This window comes from Martes martes (assembly GCF_963455335.1).
Source record: "Martes martes genome assembly, chromosome: 8".
NCBI lineage: Eukaryota > Metazoa > Chordata > Mammalia > Carnivora > Mustelidae > Martes > Martes martes.
Window position 1 is genome coordinate 52407602 of NC_137895.1, and position 17942 is coordinate 52425543.

At 39.8% G+C, this 17942-nt stretch overlaps 1 protein-coding gene across 1 annotated transcript in view; it reads left to right on the forward strand.

The window, feature by feature from the left end:
• Positions 1 to 14519, forward strand: part of KLRG1 (killer cell lectin like receptor G1) — a 34677-nt gene extending 20158 nt beyond the window's left edge. Inside the window, exons 4-5 of the mRNA XM_080812508.1 lie at positions 13176 to 13273; positions 13644 to 14519. Coding sequence (XP_080668634.1) covers positions 13176 to 13273; positions 13644 to 13755 — 210 coding nt within the window. The 3' untranslated portion in view covers positions 13756 to 14519. The remainder of the gene's footprint in view (positions 1 to 13175; positions 13274 to 13643) is intronic.
• The last annotated feature ends 3423 nt before the right edge of the window (positions 14520 to 17942 follow it).

The window sequence follows — 17942 nt, forward strand, 5'->3', positions numbered from 1 at the left end:
GGCAGAGGCTTAACCCACTGAGCCACCCAGGTGCCCCTCTACCTGAGGTTTTTGAGCAAGTCTTTGTTCATTTCTGTGCTTTATCAGCCATCCCTCTACCCTTGAAATAAAGGGAAGAAAGAAATAGACTGTTTTTCTTGCCATGTCCAGAGGAATGAGGACAAACTCATTTTTCCCATTTTAAATAATCCTTTAAAGCAACTTGGTTAAAAACTGCATGAAAAGTTTCAAGCTATTCTGGAAATTAAGACATCATTTCATCCCTCTTACCCTTCCCTGACTCTTCAGTTTACCTCCCTACCCCCAACATATATAAGTAAGTACTCCATGGGGGTAAAGTAAAAAGGGCAGAGCATTTGTGTTCAAAAGGTTTTAATTTCTCGTGGCACAAGACTTGTCTTTATATTCCTTAATTCTGTAAATATTATTAAATAATATTAGATAATTAAATAATTTCATATATTTTCATAGGTAGTGGGGATACATAGTAATCAAAAATTCTTGCTATTATGGTGCTTACATTTTAATTAGAGGAAAGACATACAACAAACAAGTAAATAAATGTGGTGATATATGTTTTGAAGAAAATGAAACAGTGTGATAGTGAATGTAGGTACTACTTTAGATTGACCAGCAAGGAAGGCCTCTCTAAGGAGGCAACAGTTGAGAGGAGACCTAGGCCTGAATGACAGCCGTGTAAAAATCTAGGGAAAGGGTATTCCAGGCAGAGGGAAAGCTATGTAAAGATCCTAAAGTAAAAATGACCTTGTTATGTTAAAAGAACAGAAAGAAGGCTCATGTGACTGGAAGCTAATAAGTGAATAAATGGTTGGCAGGCTCTAGATCATGTAAAATCTTATAATACATAGTAATGATTTTATTCTATGTGAAAGAGGAAACCATCAGGCAGCATTAATCAGGGGCACAGTTTGATCATATTTATTACTAGAAGGGGAGAGCCTGATATAACGCAAAAGTTTAGTCCTGGGAGAGAAAACTTGGATGCTTATTCAATATGGAGCCTTGGGTAAGCCCTTTCACCCACGTGAACTTGTTACTCTTCTGTGAAGAAGAGGATGATAACACCTGTGTATATTTCAGCTTTTTTTTTTTTTAATTTCAAGTTTTTATTTAAGTTCTAGTTAGTTAGCACATATGGTAAAATTGGTTTCAGGTGTAAATTTAGTGACTCATCACTTACGTAAAACACCCAGTGCTCGTCAGTAACAAGTGCCTTGTTTAATACCCCTGATCCATTTAGCTCATCCTCCCCCCATCTCCCTCCATCAACCCTCAGTTTGTTCTCTATAGATTGAATCTCTTACGGTTTGCTTTCCTCTCTATTTTGCTTCCCCTATGTCCGTCTATTTTGTTTCTTAAATTCCACATATTAGTGAAATCATATGGTATTTGTCTTTCCCTGACTGACTTATTTTGCTGAGCATAGTACCCTCTAGTTCCATCCACATCGTTGCAAATGGCAAGATTTCATTCCTTTTTTTGATGGCTGAGTAATATTCCATTGTATGTGTACACCACATCTTCTTTATCCATTCATCAGTCAATGGACGTTTGGGCTCTTTCCATAATTTAGCTATTTTTGATAATGCTGCTATGAACTTCAGGGTGCCTGTGCCCTTTTAAATCAGTACTTTTGTATCCTTTGGGTAGATACCCAGTAGTACAATTGTTGGAGAATAGGGTAGTACTATTTTTAACTTTCTGAGGAACCTCCATACTGTTTCCCAGGGTGCCTGCACCAGTTTGCATTCCCACCAACAGTGTAGGAGGGTTCCCTATTCTCCACATCCTCACCACCATCTGTTGTTTCCCATGTTGTTAATTTTGGCTGCTCTGACTGGTGTGAGGTGGTATCTTATCATGGCTTTGATTTGTATTTTCCTGATGATGAGTGATGTTGAACATTTTTTCATATGTCTATTAGCCTTCTGCATGCTCTCTTTGGAAAAGTGTTAATGTCTTCTGCCCATTTCTTAACTAGATTGTTTTTAGAGTGTTGAGTTTGATAAGTTCTTTATAGGTTTTGGATACTAACCCTTTATCAGATATGTCATTTGCAAATATCTTCTCCCATTATGTAGATTGTCACTTAGTATTATTGATTGTCTCCTTCTCTGTGCAGAAGCCTTTTTATCCTGACGAAGTCCCAATAGTTTTTTTTCCCCTTGTTTCCCTTGCTTCCAGAGATGTGTCTAGTAAGAAGTTGCTATGGCTGAGGTCAAAGAGGTTGCTGCCTCTGTTCTCCTCTGGGATTTTGATGGTTTTCTGTCTCACATTTAGGTCTTTCATCCATTTTGAATTTATTTTTGTGTATGGAATAAGAAAGTGGTTCAGTTTCAATTCTTCTCCATGTTGCTGTCCAGTTTTCCCAACACTGTTTGTTGAAGAGACTTTTTTCTATTGGTTATTCTTTTCTGCTTTGTTGAAGATTAGTTGACCATAGAGTTGAGGGTCCATTTCTGGGTTCTCTATTCTGTTCCATTGATCTATGTGTCTGTTTTTGTGCCAGTACCATGCTATCTTGATGATCACAGCTTTGTAATATAGCTTGAAGTCTAGAATTGTGATGCTTCCAGCTTTGCTTTTCTTTTTCAAGATTGCTGTGGCTATTCAGGGTCTTTTGTGGTTCCATACAAATTTTAGGATTGTTTGCTCAGTGAAAAATGCTGGTGGTATTTTGATAGGGATTGCATTGAATGTGTAGGTTGCTCTGGGTAGCATAGACATTTTAACAAAATTTGTTCTTCCAATCCATGAGCATGGAATATTTTTCCATTTCTTTGTGTCTTCAACTACTTTCATAAGTGTTTTATAGTTTTCAGAGTACAATCTTTTACCTCTTTGGTTAGGTTTATTTCTAGGTATCTTACAGTTTTTAGTGCAATTGTAAACGGGATCGATTCCTTGATTTCTCTTTCAGCTGCTTCGTTATTGTATATAGAAATGCAACAGATTTCTGTACATTGATTTTATAGCCTGTGACTGCTAAATTTGTGTATCAGTTCTAGTAATTTTGGGTGGAGTCTTTTGGGTTTTCTACATAGAGTTTCATGTCATCTATAAATAGTGAAAGTTTAACTTCTTCTTTGCCAATTTGGATGCCCTTTAATTTCTTTTTGTTGTCTGATTGCAGAGACTAAGACTTGTAATACTATGTTAAATAATGATGGTGAGAGTAGACATCTCTGTCTTGTTCCTGACTGTAGAGGAAAAGCTCTCAGTTTTCCCCATTCAGGATGGTATTTGCTGTGGGCCTTTTATATATGGCCTTTATGATGTTAAGATGTGTTCCCTCTATCCCTATTTTGTTGAGGGTTTCTGTCAAGAATGGATGCTGTATTTTGTCAAATGCTTTTCCTGCATCTATTGAGAGGATAATATGGTTCTTATCCTTTCTTTTATTAATGTGGTATGTCATGTTGATTGATTTGCAAGTATTGAACCACCCCTGCAACCCAGGAATAAATCCCACTTGATCATGGTGAATAATTCTTTTAAGGTACTGTTCAATTCCATTTGCTAGTATCTTGTTGAGGATTTTTGCATCCGTGTTCATCAGGCTTATTGGCTTGTAATTCTCCTTTGTATTGGGGTCTTTGGTTTTGGAATCAAGGTGATGCTGGCCTCCTAGAAAGAGTTCAGAGGTTTTCCTTCCATTTCTATTTTTTGGAACAGTTTGAGAAGAATAGGTATTAACTCTTCTCTAAATGTCTGGTAGAATTCCCCTGGGAAGCCATCTGGCCCTGGACTTTTATCTGTTGGGAGATTTTTTTTTTTAAAGATTTTATTTATTTATTTGTCAGAGAGAGAGAGAGGGAGAGAGAGAAAGCGTGAGCACAGGCAGAGGCAGAGGGAGAAGCAGGCTCGCCGCCAAGCAAGGAGCCCGATGTGGGACTCGATACCAGGACGCTGGGATCATGACCTGAGCTGAAGGCAGCTGCTTAACCAACTGAGCCACCCAGGCGTCCCACTGTTGGGAGATTTTTGATTACAGATTCAATTTCTTTGATGGTTATGGTCTATTCAAATTTGCTATTTCTTACTCTTTCAGTTTTGGTATTGGTAGTTTGTATGTTTCTAGGAATTTATCCATTTCTTCCAGATTGCCCCTTTTGTTGCCATATAATTTTTCATAATATCTTCTTATAATTGTTTATAGTTCTGTGGTGTTGGTTGTGATCTCTCTTCTTTCACTGGTGGTTTTATTTATTTGGGTCCTTTCTCTCTTGCTCTCTTTTCTTAAATAAAAATCTGTTTTTTTTTTTTAAGATTTTTAAAAAATTTATCAGAGAGAGAGAGAGTACAAGCAGGAGGAGCAGCAGGAAGAGCAGGCAGAAGGAGAAGCAGGCTCCCCGCTGAGCAGGGAGCCCGATGAGGGACTCGATCCCAGGACCCTGAGATGGTGACCTGAGCCAAAGACAGGTGCTTAACCAGCTGAGCCACCCAGGCACCCTCTCTTTCTTTTTCATATGTCTGATTAGGGGTTTATCAATTTGATTAATTCTTTCAAAGAACCAGCTCTTTTTGTTGATCTGTTCTACTGTTTTTGTTTTTGTTGTTTGTTTCTATATTGTTTATTTCTGCTCTAACCTTTATTAAAATTTTCCTTCTTCTGCTGGTGTTAGGCTTTATTTGCTGTTCCTTTTCTATCTCCTTTTGGTATAGGGTTAGGTTGTGTATTTGAGACTTTTCTTGCTTCTTGAGGTAGGCCTGTATTGCTACATATTTTCCTTTTATGACCACCTTTGTTGCATCCCAGGTTTTGGACTGTTGTGTTTTCATTTTCATTTGTTTCCATGCATTTTTAAATTTCTTCTTTAATTTCCTGGTTAACCCATTCTTTCTTTAGTAAGATGTTCTTTAATCTCTATGTATTTGTGGTCTTTACAAATTTTTTCTTGTGGTTGACTTCAGGTTTTAGAGTGTTGTGGCCTGAAAATACACATAGTATGATCTCAGTGTTTTTGTACTTGTTGAGGTCTGATTTGGGACCTAGTATGTGATCTTTTCTGGAGGATGTTCCATATGCATTAGGAAAAAAAAGCGTATTCTGCTGCTTTAGGATAAAATGTCCTGAATATGTCTGTTAAGTCTGTCAGATCCATTGTGTCATTCAAAGCCATTGTTTCCTTGTTAATTTCCTGCTTAGATGATCTGTCTATTGCCGTAAGTGGGGTGTTAAAGTCCCCTTCTATTATTGTGTTATTATCAATGAGTTTCTTTTTTTAAAAAAATATTTTATTTATTTATTTGAGAGAGAGTGCACATGAGTGGGGGGAAGGGCAGAGGGAGAGGGAGAGAGAGAATCAGACTCCCTGTTGAGCAGGGAGCCTGATGTGGGCCTTTCCCAGGACCCTGGGATCATGACCTACACTGAAGGCAGACACTTAACTGACTGAGCCACATAGGCACCCCATCAATGAGTTTCTTTATGTTTATTATTAATTGGTTTATATATTTGGGTTCTCCCAAGTTGGGGGCATGTATATTTATAATTGTGAGATCTTCTTGTTGGATAGACCCCTTAATTCTGATATAGTGCCTTCTTCCTCTCTTGTTACAGTCTTTGGTTTAAAATCTAGTTTGTCTGATGTAAGTATGGCTACTCTGGCTTTCTTTTGATTTCCATTAGAATGATAGAAGTTTCTCTATGCCCTCACTGTCAATCTGGAGGTGTCTTTAGGTCTAAAATGAGTCTTTTGTAAGCAAAATATAGATGGGTCTTGTTTTTTTAATCCATTCCTTTTTTTTTTTTTTAAGATTTTATTTATTTATCAGAGAGAGAGAGAGAGAGAGATCACAAGTAGGTGGAGAGGCAGGCAGAGAGAGAGGAGGAAGCAAGCTCCCTGCTGAGCAGAGAGCCCGATGCAGGCCTTGATCCCAGGACCCTGAGATCATGACCTGAGCCAAAGGCAGAGGCTCAACCCACTGAGCCACCCAGGTGCCCTTTTTAATCCATTCTGATACCTTTATCTTTTTTTTTTTTAAAGATTTTATTTATTTATTTGACAGACAGAGATCACAAGTAGGCAGAGAGGCAGGCAGAGAGAGAGGAAGGGAAGCAAGCTCCCTGCCGAGCAGAGAGCCCCATGCGGGGCTCGATCCCAGGACCCTGGGATCATGAACTGAGCCGAAGACAGTGGCTTAACCCACTGAGCCACCCAGGCGCCCCTGATACCTTTATCTTTTGATTGGAGCATTTAGTCCATTTACATTCAGAGTAATTATTGATAGATAAGAATTTAGTGCCATTGTATTACCTATAAAGTTGCTGTTTCTGGAGATTTTTTTTCTGTTCCTTTCTGGTCTTTGTTGCTTTTGGTCTTTCTTTCCCACTTAAGGGGTCTCCTTTAATATTTCTTTCAGGACTGGTTTAGTGGTCATGAAACTCTTTTAGCTTTTGTTTATCTAGGAAGCTCTTTATCTCTGCTTCTATTCAGAATGTTGGCCTTGCGGGATGAAGTATTCTTTTTTTTTTTTTTTTTTTAGTATATGTGCTGCTGAAGCGAACACAAGGGATGAAGTATTCTTAACCCACTGAGCCACCCAGGCGCCCCAAGGGATGAAGTATTCTTGACTGCATATTTTTCCCATTCAGCACATTGAATATATCATGCCACTTTCTTGTGGCCTGCCAGGTTTCTGTGGAGAGAGCTACTGCTAATTTGATTTATCTTCCCTTGTAGGTTAGGTATTTCTTTCCTCTTGCTGCTTTCAGGATTCTTTCCTTATCTCTATATTTTGCAAATTGTACTATGATATGTCTTGGTATTGGCCAGCTTTTGTTGAATTTGATGGGAGTTCTCTGTGCTTCCTGGATTTGGATGACAGTTTCCTTTCCTAGATTAGGGAAGCTCTCAGCTCTAATTTGCTCAAATAAACTTTCTGCCACCTTTCCCTCTCTTCTTCTGGGACTCCTGTGATACAAATTTTATTATGCTTTATGGAGTCGCTGAATTCCTTAAGTCTACATTCATGATCCATGAATCATAGATCTTTCTTTTCTTTCCCTCTTCTCTTCAGCTTCATTATTTCCCATAATTATATCTTCCATATCACTGATTAGTTCCTCTGCTTTGTCCATCCTTGTGATTGCATCCAGTCAGTTTTGCATCTAGGTGATAGCATTTTTAATTTTTAAAAAATAATTTGCTTGTTTGTTTGTTTGATACACAGAGAGAACATGCACAAATAAGGGAAGTGGCGGGCAGAGGGAAAGGGATGAGCCCTATGAGGGGCTTGATCCCAGGACCCTGGGATCATGACCTAAGCTGCAGGCAGATGCTTAACCAACTGAGCCATCCAGGCACTGCTCAGTTATAGCATTTTTTATTTTGGCCTGACAAGTTTTTAGTTCTTTTATCTCTACAGAAGGGTATTCTCTAGTGTCTACTATGCTTTTCTTAAGTCCAGCTAGTATACTTAGGATTGTTGTTTTAAGTTCTGGTTCAAACATATTATTTATTATTAGTTCCCTGGTCATCACTTCTTCCTGTTCTTTCTTTTGGGGTGAATTCCTCTGTCTTGTCATTTTGGGTAGGTCATTGTTTTTCTGTGTTAGAAAGCCTCTTATGTTTCCTGCTCCTGAGAATAATGGCTATATTAAGAGGTTCTTAATATACTGTTATACTGTTCTAGGCCTGGTGTTTTAGGATGTGTTTCACAGTATGCACTATGTTTTTGTGTTTTGGCTGCTTTATCCTTCTGGTCAGTCCTCTGCAGTCTCCTCCCTTGTGTTCCTGGCTTCCATCAGACCCTGCCCTCATGCTGTCTGTGACTGAGCCATCTGCCCACCACATGACATAGTACTCCTGTATTTTCTGTCTTGCTCATGGCTGGGTTTCAAAACTCCAAATTTTAGGGACCCGGAGCAGTGCAGAGTGGTGATGATCCTCTGGGGGAGGGTCTTGCCATGCTGCAGCTGGGGTCCATTAGTCCTAGAAAAGCAGTGACATGATTGTGCAGTGCCTTGGAGTTTATGGTAAAGTGTAGCAAAAGCGGGCACCAGGGTATGCTGCTCTCAGTGGTGTCTCTGTTCCTATGCTAATGAACGGGGCAGCACACTAGTGTCCATGAGCTCTTTTGACCTCTGAGAGGCCATGCTGCCTCTCCCAAATGCACTCCAAGAAGGGGAACTCTCTCTTCCAGTGCAACCTAGGGGATCCTCAAACCATGCTGTCTGGTCCCAGGTCTCTGCCTTCCTTCCCCATGGAAGCACTGCTGTGACCACCAGGCTCCACTGGGCTGTGGCTAATGGACTTCTGAAGCTTCAGACTTTGGGCTCCCTGGCTTATAAAAACAGGTGATAATCAGCTGCTCTTTTTCTCAGTCAGTGGTTTTGGGGAAGTGTTTGTCTTGTGCAGTTCCCTGCACTGCTTTCTTTTTCTTCTCTTTCTCTCTTTTCAAGATCAAAACTCCCTCCCCTCTGAAGCACCTACATTTCTTTTCTCTCCAGAATTATGTCCCCACACTTCCTATCTTCCCTGATGTGGCTTCTTTTCACCCTCTAGTTCTGCAGTTTGTACTTTACCGTGTGAGGTCTTCCTCACCCAGCCCAGGTTTTAGGATATCTGAACTTGGTTGTAATGAGAAACAAACGTGATGTATTCGCTTTAGTAGACCTCCTTATTCATACATCAGCCTGTTCTGTGGCAATATTGGGACCTAGTAAATAATACTGAAATCTAATGTTATAATATAAGCTTAAGTTGTCTTCTTGGTGTCTTTCATCAAAGAGAATTTGGTCTCTTAGCCAAATGTGCATGTTTCTTGACACATCCTAGGAGTCTCATGATCTTTTTCAGGGCTAGTAAAGCACTATTTTATTTTATTTTTTAAGTAATATGTACACCCAACATGGGACTCAAACTTATAACCCTGAGATCAAGAGTCTCATGCTATACCAGGTGAGACAGTCAGGTACTCTGAGAAAGCACAGTTTAGGAGAGAGATAGGTTGCAGAGAGATGGACTATCTTAGTAGAGGACATGCCAAGGTGTTGGGTACTAGGGCAAGACCTTGGGTTCTAGTCCAAGTCCTATCACCAAATTGCTGTGGAATAATTGCTCTTTTTGAGTTTCTATTCCTCCAAACAGAAGAAGTCTATAGAGTGAGGAGAGAGATCAAAGCAAGTTCACCGAATTTGAGAATATGATGCTTTTGTGATGGCCACTGCCAGATGAAGTCACTGGTTATCTCAGAGCATTAATGTAGGAAGCTTGAGACAAATAGTCAGGAAGTGCATGATCACAGGAACAAGTTATGGCCTTTTTGTTTAACATCTATCAGGTCGAACTCCAACGCAGAGAAAACCAAACCAACCAAGCAACCAAACAAAACCATTAACACACAAGATTCCTGGTAGCAAAATTGAAGGAATGGAGATATAATTTGGATGCTTTCTTAGTAGTTTTTATTTTTTTTTCACAAGGGATTTGCCATGACTTTGAGGATTAAGAATAAGAAGTAGAGTGTTGAGAAGATGCAGGAAATTATCTCATTAAGTATACACACAGTATTTGCTGGACACACAGGGACATCAGTTATCAAATGTCCACAAATGCTCCTGCACACGTTTGCTCCTGTAACCCAGGATCTTTAGTATCTGTTAAGATACATATGAATACCTTTAGGGGTGCCTGGGTGGCTCAGTGGCTTAAGCCTTTGCCTTCAGCTCAGGTCATGATCTCAGGCTCCTGAGATTGAGCCCCACATCAGGCTCTCTGCTCAGCAGAGAGCCTGCTCCCCACCCTTCCCTCTGCCTGCCTCTCTGCCTACTTGTGACTTCTCAATCTGTCAAATAAATAAATAAATAATCTAAAAAAAGATAAATATGAATACCTTTAAATTTTCACTTATGCTCTGAAACACATACAAACTGAGCTCCTTATTTTTTTTTAATTTTTAATTTTTTTATTAACATATAATGTATTATTAGCCCCAGGGGTACAGGTCTGTAAATCACCAGGTTTACACACTTCATAGCACTCACCATAGCACATACCTTCCCCCATGTCCATAAACCCACCACCCTCTCCCTACCCACCTCCCCCCAGCAACCCTCGGTTTGTTTTGTGAGATTGAGTCTCTTATGGTTTGTCTCCCTCCGATCCCATCTTGTTTCATTTATTCTTTTCCTTCCCCCCAAACCCCCCATGTTGCCTCTCAACTTCCTCATATCAGGGAGATCATATGATAATTGTCTTTCTCTGATTGACTTGTTTCGCTCAGCATAATACCCTCTAGTTCCATCCCCGTCATTGCAAATGGCAAGATTTCATTTCTTTTGATGGTTGCATAGTATTCCATTGTATATATATACTGCTTCTTTATCCATTCATCTGTTGATGGACATCTAGGTTCTTTCCATAGTTTGGCTATTGTGGACATTGCTGCTATAAACATTCAGGTGCACGTGCCCCTTCGGATCACTACATTTGTATCTTTAGGGTAAATACCCAGCAGTGCAATTGCTGGGTCGTAGGGTAGCTCTATTTTCAACTTTTGAGGAACCTCCATGCTGTTTTCCGGAGTGGTTGCACCAGCTTGCATTCCCACCAACAATGTAGGAGGGTTCCCCTTTCTCTGCATCCTCACCAGCATCTGCATTTCCTGACTTGTTAATTTTAGTCATTCTGACTGGTGTGAGGTGGTATCTCATTGTGGTTTTGATTTGTGTTTCCCTGATGTCGAGTGATATTGAGCACTTTTTCATGTGTCTGTTGGCCATCTGGATGTCTTCTTTGCAGAAATGTCTGTTCATGTCCTCTGCCCACTTCTTGATTGGATTATTTGTTCTTTGGGTGTTGAATTTGATAAGTTCTTTATAGATTTTGGATACTAGCCCTTTATCTGATATGTTGTTTGCAAATATCTTGTCCCATTCTGTCAGTTGTCTTTTGGTTTTGTTAACTGTTTCCTTTGCTGTGCAAAAGCTTTTGATCATGATGAAGTCCCAATAGTTCATTTTTGCTCTTGCTTCCCTTGCCTTTGGTGATGTTTCTAGGAAGAAGTTGCTGTGGCTGAGGTCAAAGAGGTTGCTTCCTGTGTTCTCCTCAAGGATTTTGATGGATTCCTGTCTCACATTGAGGTCCTTCATCCATTTTGAGTCTATTTTCATGTGTGGTGTAAGGCAATGGTCCAGTTTCATTTTTCTGCATGTGGCTGTCCAATTTCCCCAATACCATTTGTTGAAGAGACTGTCTTTTTTTCATTGGACATTCATTCCTGCTTTGTCGAAGATTAGTTGACCATAGACTTGAGGGTCTATTTCCAGGATCTCCATTCTGTTCCATTGACCTATGTGTCTGTTTTTTTGCCAGTACCATACTGTCTTGATGATGACAGCTTTGTAATAGAGCTTGAAGTGGAATTGTGATGCCACCAACTTTGGCTTTCTTTTTCAATATTCCTCTCCTTATATGAGGTCTTTTCTGCTTCCATATAAATTTTAGGATTATTTGTTCTTCTTTAAAAAAAAATGGATGGGATTTTGATAGGGATTGCATGAAACGTGTAGATTGCTTTAGGTAGCATAGACATTTTTACAATATTTGTTCTTCCAATCCATGAGCATGGAACATTTTTCCATTTCTTTGTGTCTTCCTCAATTTCTTTTGTGAGTACTTTATAGTTTTCTGAGTATAGATTCTTTGCCTCTTTGGTTAGGTTTATTCCTAAGTATCTTATGGTTTTGGGTGCAATTGTAAATGGGATTGACTCCTTAATTTCTCTTTTTTCTGTCTTGTTGTTGGTGTAAAGAAATGCAACTGATTTCTGTGCATTGATTTTATATCCTGACACTTTACTGAATTCCTGTACAAGTTCTAGCAGATTTGGAGTGGAGTCTTTTGGATTTTCCATATAAAGTATCATATCATCTGTGAAGAGTGATAATTTGACTTCTTCTTTGCCGATTTGGATGTGAGTTTCTTATGTTATGTGTAACTGTTTCCCATCAATAGATTGGTCTTCAGACTTAAAATTTTATCCTTCTTGCTCACGAAGAAACACGTTACTTGTTAACATTAACATCACACTGAAAATTCAGCATCACAAGAAAAGTCTCTGTAACAAAAGAAATTTTCAAAGCTAAGAATGTTTATTGCAAAGTCTATTCATTACACTAACACCAAATCCTACAATATAATTAATCTTCTGGGATTTATCCTTTATTTTATTCCACTTACTGAGGCAATTACCTCAGAGTATAACTCCTTCCTTTGAATGTCAGACTCTACAGAGCAAAGAATCTGTTATCTCTGTTCTAGTGGTAGCATGGGACCAACTTAATTTTGTCTTATGCTTGTTTCCTTAAGAACTGTTTTTATTTTACTTGTGATATGCAAGATTGATGAGAACTTGAAAAATGGGAGTGTAGTGGGAAAAAAGCAAGTATATTACTACAAACTTAATAATAAATTTTGTATTAAATGATAATGAGAAAGATGACTGCTTCCATAGTGGTATTAAGCTCTTCTTCTGTAAAAGTTATTTGAATACCTATTAAGTACTTCATCTAACCGAGGAAGTTACAGTGGAAGGCAGAGTATAATATTTATCTTGTCTTTCATGCTATAGAATGCAATTATACATATAAAGTTGAATTATAGGAAATGTTGCTCTCTGCAGTGTAACTCTAGAATTAGAGTTTAAAAGAGGGATTAGTTATTTGGACTATTTGGTGGTTTAATCAGCTTGAAATGCTAACCAGAGTTTCACTAGGTGGCTTAAACCACAGACATTGCTGTCTCACAGTTTTGGAGGCTGGGAAGTCCAAGATCAAAATGTTGATGGGTTCCGTCTCTGGTGAGGATCTTGTTTGTGGCTTGCAGACAGCTGTCCTCTAATTGTGTCCTTTCCTGATAGAGGGAGAGTGCACTGGGATCTCTTCTTCTTACAAGGACACTAATCTCATCATTAGTGAGGGCCTCATGACCTTGTCTAAAACTAATAACTTTCCAAAGGCCATATGCCCAGGTACCATCATGTTAGAAGTTAGAGCTTCAATATATGAATTTTGGGGAGAAATATTCAGTCCCTAATAATGGTAATGAGAGGGGGTGTAAAGAATAATTATTGATCATGACACTGAATCTCTTCTTTGGTTTTCTACATTTTCTTACCTTTTTCCATCATCTTTAATCTCTCCCTAGGGCCTGGTTAAACAGTTCCTCGAAAATGATTTTTACTGGATTGGTCTGAGGAACAAATCTGGCTGGAGGTGGGAAGATGGGTCACCCCTAAGCTCAAGGTAAGGGGGTTCAAAACAATGGGGAAAAAAGAGAAAAGGAGAAGAGAAAGTATGTGGTGGGGAAATAGGTCAAGGTTAACAGATGGTGAGGAGACGAAAGGGTAAGGAAAGGAACTAGAGAACAGGAGAGGAAATGAATGGTGGATAAGAGCCAAAAAAAACCCCCAAAACAAAAAAAAAACCCAAAAACCAAAACCAACAACAAAAAACCCCAACAACAACGAAAAAAAGAGAGGCTAATGTTCTGGGACCTGGGAGAAGTGGGGCCTGAATAGGGAGAAAGAACTGCCCAGTTTTTATCTCCTCCATGCCTTGCAGCTCCTTTGCTCTCATGTTACCTTAAGTGATTGAATTTCCTGATTTCTTACAGCATTGTTTCAAACAGCTTGACCCAGAATTGTGGAGTCATCAACAGAAACGGTCTTCGAGCCTCTAGCTGTGGAGTTTCTTTCCCGTGGATCTGTAAAAAGGTCAGACTTTGAGGGGGTCAGATCTGTGGTAAGTCTCCCTCACAAGAGGGAGCAGGCCTCTGGGTGCTCAGATGACCACGAGCATGTATTTGGTGAATGCTGAACCTTCTAGGACATAGCATTCGATGTAAGATTAGTGCAGCTTCCCTGGGAACTGAAGGTTTGTTGCTGGACTCTCCTTGGGAACATTTAGATATTATCCTAACAATTTAAAGATCAGATCTAGGATCATTTGGGAAATATAAATTTTTTGTAGTACTTCTCACTGTAGTGACTGATGCTGCCTCCTTCACCCCCATTCCCATCATTTCTGTCAAAAGTGTACCTTTCCTCTATGTTATGGTCCGAACTGACGAAATCTGCGCAGGTATATACTATTGCTCATGTGTTATAGGTGTTTTTGATGGGTGCTAGGAAGTTGGCATGTTACTTATTCCTCATAATATATTTTTATCCTAATGGTGGCCCTTCACGGAGAAAGCTATATTCTAAAGGATAATGCTAATAGTGAGAACGTAAGTTGTAGAAAGAGGATGAGAACAGGGTGGTGCTTTCTGCTTCTCAGCTCTTCACCACTTAAAGATCTGGCCTTGGTTGAATTTAATTTTTCTAGGGGTGCATAGACGTGGTTGAATAAACTGATATATGACTGTATCTTTTCCATGTTGTGGATGTGTGATTTGCAGGTTAATTTCACAGTAGTGGTCAATCTGAGGAAAGTTTACAGAAGCCGTTTACATGCTTGATTCCCAAATTATTTTAGGCATGAATGCCTCAAAAATGAGAAAAAAATTGGTTATTTCTCTTAAGTAGGGTTTGGAGAGGGATGCCTGGGTGGCTCAGTCAGTTAAGTGTCTGCCTTCGGCTCAGGTCATGATCCTGGGGTCCTGGGATTGAGTCCCGAATCGGGCTCCCTGCTCGGCAGGGAGCCTGCTTCTCCCTCTGCCTGCTGCTCCCTTGCTTGTGCTCACTCATTCTCACTCTCTATCTGATAAATAAATAAAATATATTTTTTATAAATAAATAAAATATTAAAAAAAAAGTAGGGTTTGGAGATAGATAGGGAGGGAAGGTGCTGTTTAAAAGATGTAGGAGGGAATACTGAAGGAGACCATCATTCTGTACTGTACTGTTGATGACACTGGATTACAATCTCTTACCTTTCTCTCAGTTTTTAAAAAATTTAACATATAGTATATTATATGTTTCAGGGACACAGGTCCGTGATTCATCAGTCTTACACAGTTCACAGCACTCACCGTAGTACATACCCTCCCCAATGTTGATAACTCAGCCACCCCATCCCTCCCACTCGCCTCCGCTCCAGCAACCCTCAGTTTGTTTCCTGAGACCAAGAGTCTCTTAAGGTTTGTTTCCCTCTCTGGTTTCGTCTTGTTTCATTTTTCTATGCCTTCCTCTCTGATCCTCTGTCTTGTTTCTCAACTTCCTCAAATCAGTGAGATCATATGATAATTGTCCCTCTCTGATTGACTTATTTTGCTTAGCATAATACCCTCTAGTTCAATCCACGTTGTTGCAGATGGCAAGATTTCATTTTTTGATGGCTGCATAGTATTTCATTGTATATACACACCACTTCTTTATCCATTCATCTGTTGATGGACATCTTTCCATAGTTTGGCTATTGTGGACATTGCTGCTATAAATATTCGGGTGCACGTGCCTCTTCAGATCACTACATTTGTATCTTTAGGATAAATACCCCATAGAGCGATTGCTGGGTCGTAGGGTAGCTCTATTTTCAACTTTTTGAGGAAACTCCGTACTGTTTTCCAGAGTGGCTGCACCAGCTTGCATTCCCACCAACCATGTAGGAGAGTTCCCCTTTCTCCGCATCCTCGCCAGCATCTGCATTTCCTGACTTGTTAAATTTTAGCCGTTCTGACTGGCATGAGGTGGTATCTCACTCTGGTTTTTTTTTTTTTTTTTTTTTAAGATCCCATACATTCATTTGACAGACAGAGATCACAAGTAGGCAGAGAGGCAGGCGGTGGTGGGGGCGGGGAAGCAGGCTCCCCGCTGAGTAGAGAGCCCGATGCGGGGCTCGATCCCAGGACCCTGGGATCATGACCTGAGCTGAAGGCAGAGGCTTAACCCACTGAGCCACCCAGGTGCCCCTCTCACTCTGGTTTTGATTTGTATTTCCCTGATGTTGAGTGATGTTGAGCACTTTTTCATGTGTCTGTTGGCCATTTTTCCTAGTTCTTTTTTTTTTTTTTTTTGAGGAACATGAACTCTATCTTATCTATTGTTATATCCTCCCCCCCCACCTAAAATAATGCTTGTGTCAGTGAATATTATTTTTTTTAAAGATTTTATTTATTTATTTGTCAGAGAGAGAGAGAGAGAGCGAGAGAGAATTAGCACTGGCAGACAGAGGCAGAGGGAGAAGCAGGCTCCCTGCCGAGCAAGGAGCCCAATGTGGGACTCGATCCCAGGACGCTGGGATCATGACCTGAGCCGAAGGCAGCTGCTTAACCAACTGAGCCACCCAGGCGTCCCTGTATCAGTGAATATTAAATAAAAGAATGGATGAATAAAAAATAAAAATTTCTTATTCTAGTTTTTTCTGTTAGCCCATGAATGGATTACAGGAATTAAGGGCAAGAAATACAGTATTTTCTAATCCTTCCTGACCCCACCAATGTGTGCGTTCAGTAGCTGCCTCTAAAAAGGCAAAGAGGCAGTTTGGTCTGGGTGTAATGTTTAGAGAAGGAAGTGGTAGAAACAAACTCCTGTCTGCTTATGATCTCTTACTGTTGGCTCTGGGGCGGGAGGATCTGTTGATTACAAATGTGATGGTAGCGATTCCGGCTTGGTTAAGGATGTAATGATCCTGATTCCACTTGGGCCCTGGCTTTGCTGCTACAGAGCGCACAATCTCAGTTACTTATTTAAAGAGAAGCAGAGGAGGATGGTGCCCTCCCAAGCTCTCCCCTGAGCTGGCAGCTTGTGGGCAATTCTTCTCTGTGATGAAGTTTCAGTCTTTTTGCAAGGATTTCTCACCACCTCTCATCAGAATTGGATCTAGTTCTTCCCTGCTCTTCCTCCCTTCAGGATGTTACATTAGAAATCACTGATCTCCTAGCTATTTATTTGTTCCCTGGACTTACTCATTAGGAGCCAGGGTCAGTTACTAACTCAAATTCTTCTCCCTTGCCTAGTGAAATAAAGTTTGAGTTTATCTTTGTGTCTGGTGCAAGAAAGTGGTCCATTTTCATTCTTTTGCATACTTTTGACTAGTTTTCCCAACACCATTTAAAAAAGTTTTTTTCAGATGTTTTTTAGTCAAGGGTTTTCAAAAGAAGGAAAACAGAATAGGCTAACAATCTGATCAAACATACAGTTCAAAAATGTCTTTTGGCATTTAGCAACAAATCCTAGGAAAGAAGACCACAGTTTTCTTGAACCAAACAACTTACCCCTGGCAAGTTTGTGGCACTAGTAAAACAAAAATAAAAAGTTAACTCTCTTGATCATACAGTTATCTCCATGAAAATCTTTTTTTCCCAATCTGTACAGACGGTCTTTCTTCATAAATTAACTTTTTTTTTAAAAAAGATTTTATTTATTTATTTGACAGAGATCACAAGTAGGCAGAGAGGCAGGCGGAGAGAGAAGTGAGGAAGCAGGCTCCCCGCTGAGCAGAGAGCCAGATGTGGGGCTCGATCCCAGGACCCTGGGATCATGACCCAAGCTGAAGGCAGAGGCTTTAACCCACTGAGCCACCCAGGTGCCCCCATAAATTAACTTTTTAAATAATTTAATGGCTGCCTACTCTGTGATGTTTGACTAATTTTTTTTTTTAAATGTACAGAGGTTATGTTTCCCAGCTCTTACCCAGACGAGTATGGCTCAGTTCAGACCCATCTAGCAGCAGATTTCCCCTCCCCTCTAACCGAGCTACCAAGCTACCAAGTTTCTCTCTTAACTAATGCAAACATATCAAGTAGTAAGAGACCCAGGCTTACAAATGTACTAAATACAAGGAGGGCGCTGCATCCAGTTGGACTTTCACAAAGCAGTAGTATTCTAGGGAGTGTAAACCAATAATAGCACAACTTTTTTTTATTTTTTATTTTTTTTATTTTTTATTTTTTTAAAGATTTTATTTATTTATTTGACAGACAGAGATCACAAGTAGGCAGAGAGGCAGGCAGAGAGAGAGGAGGAAGCAG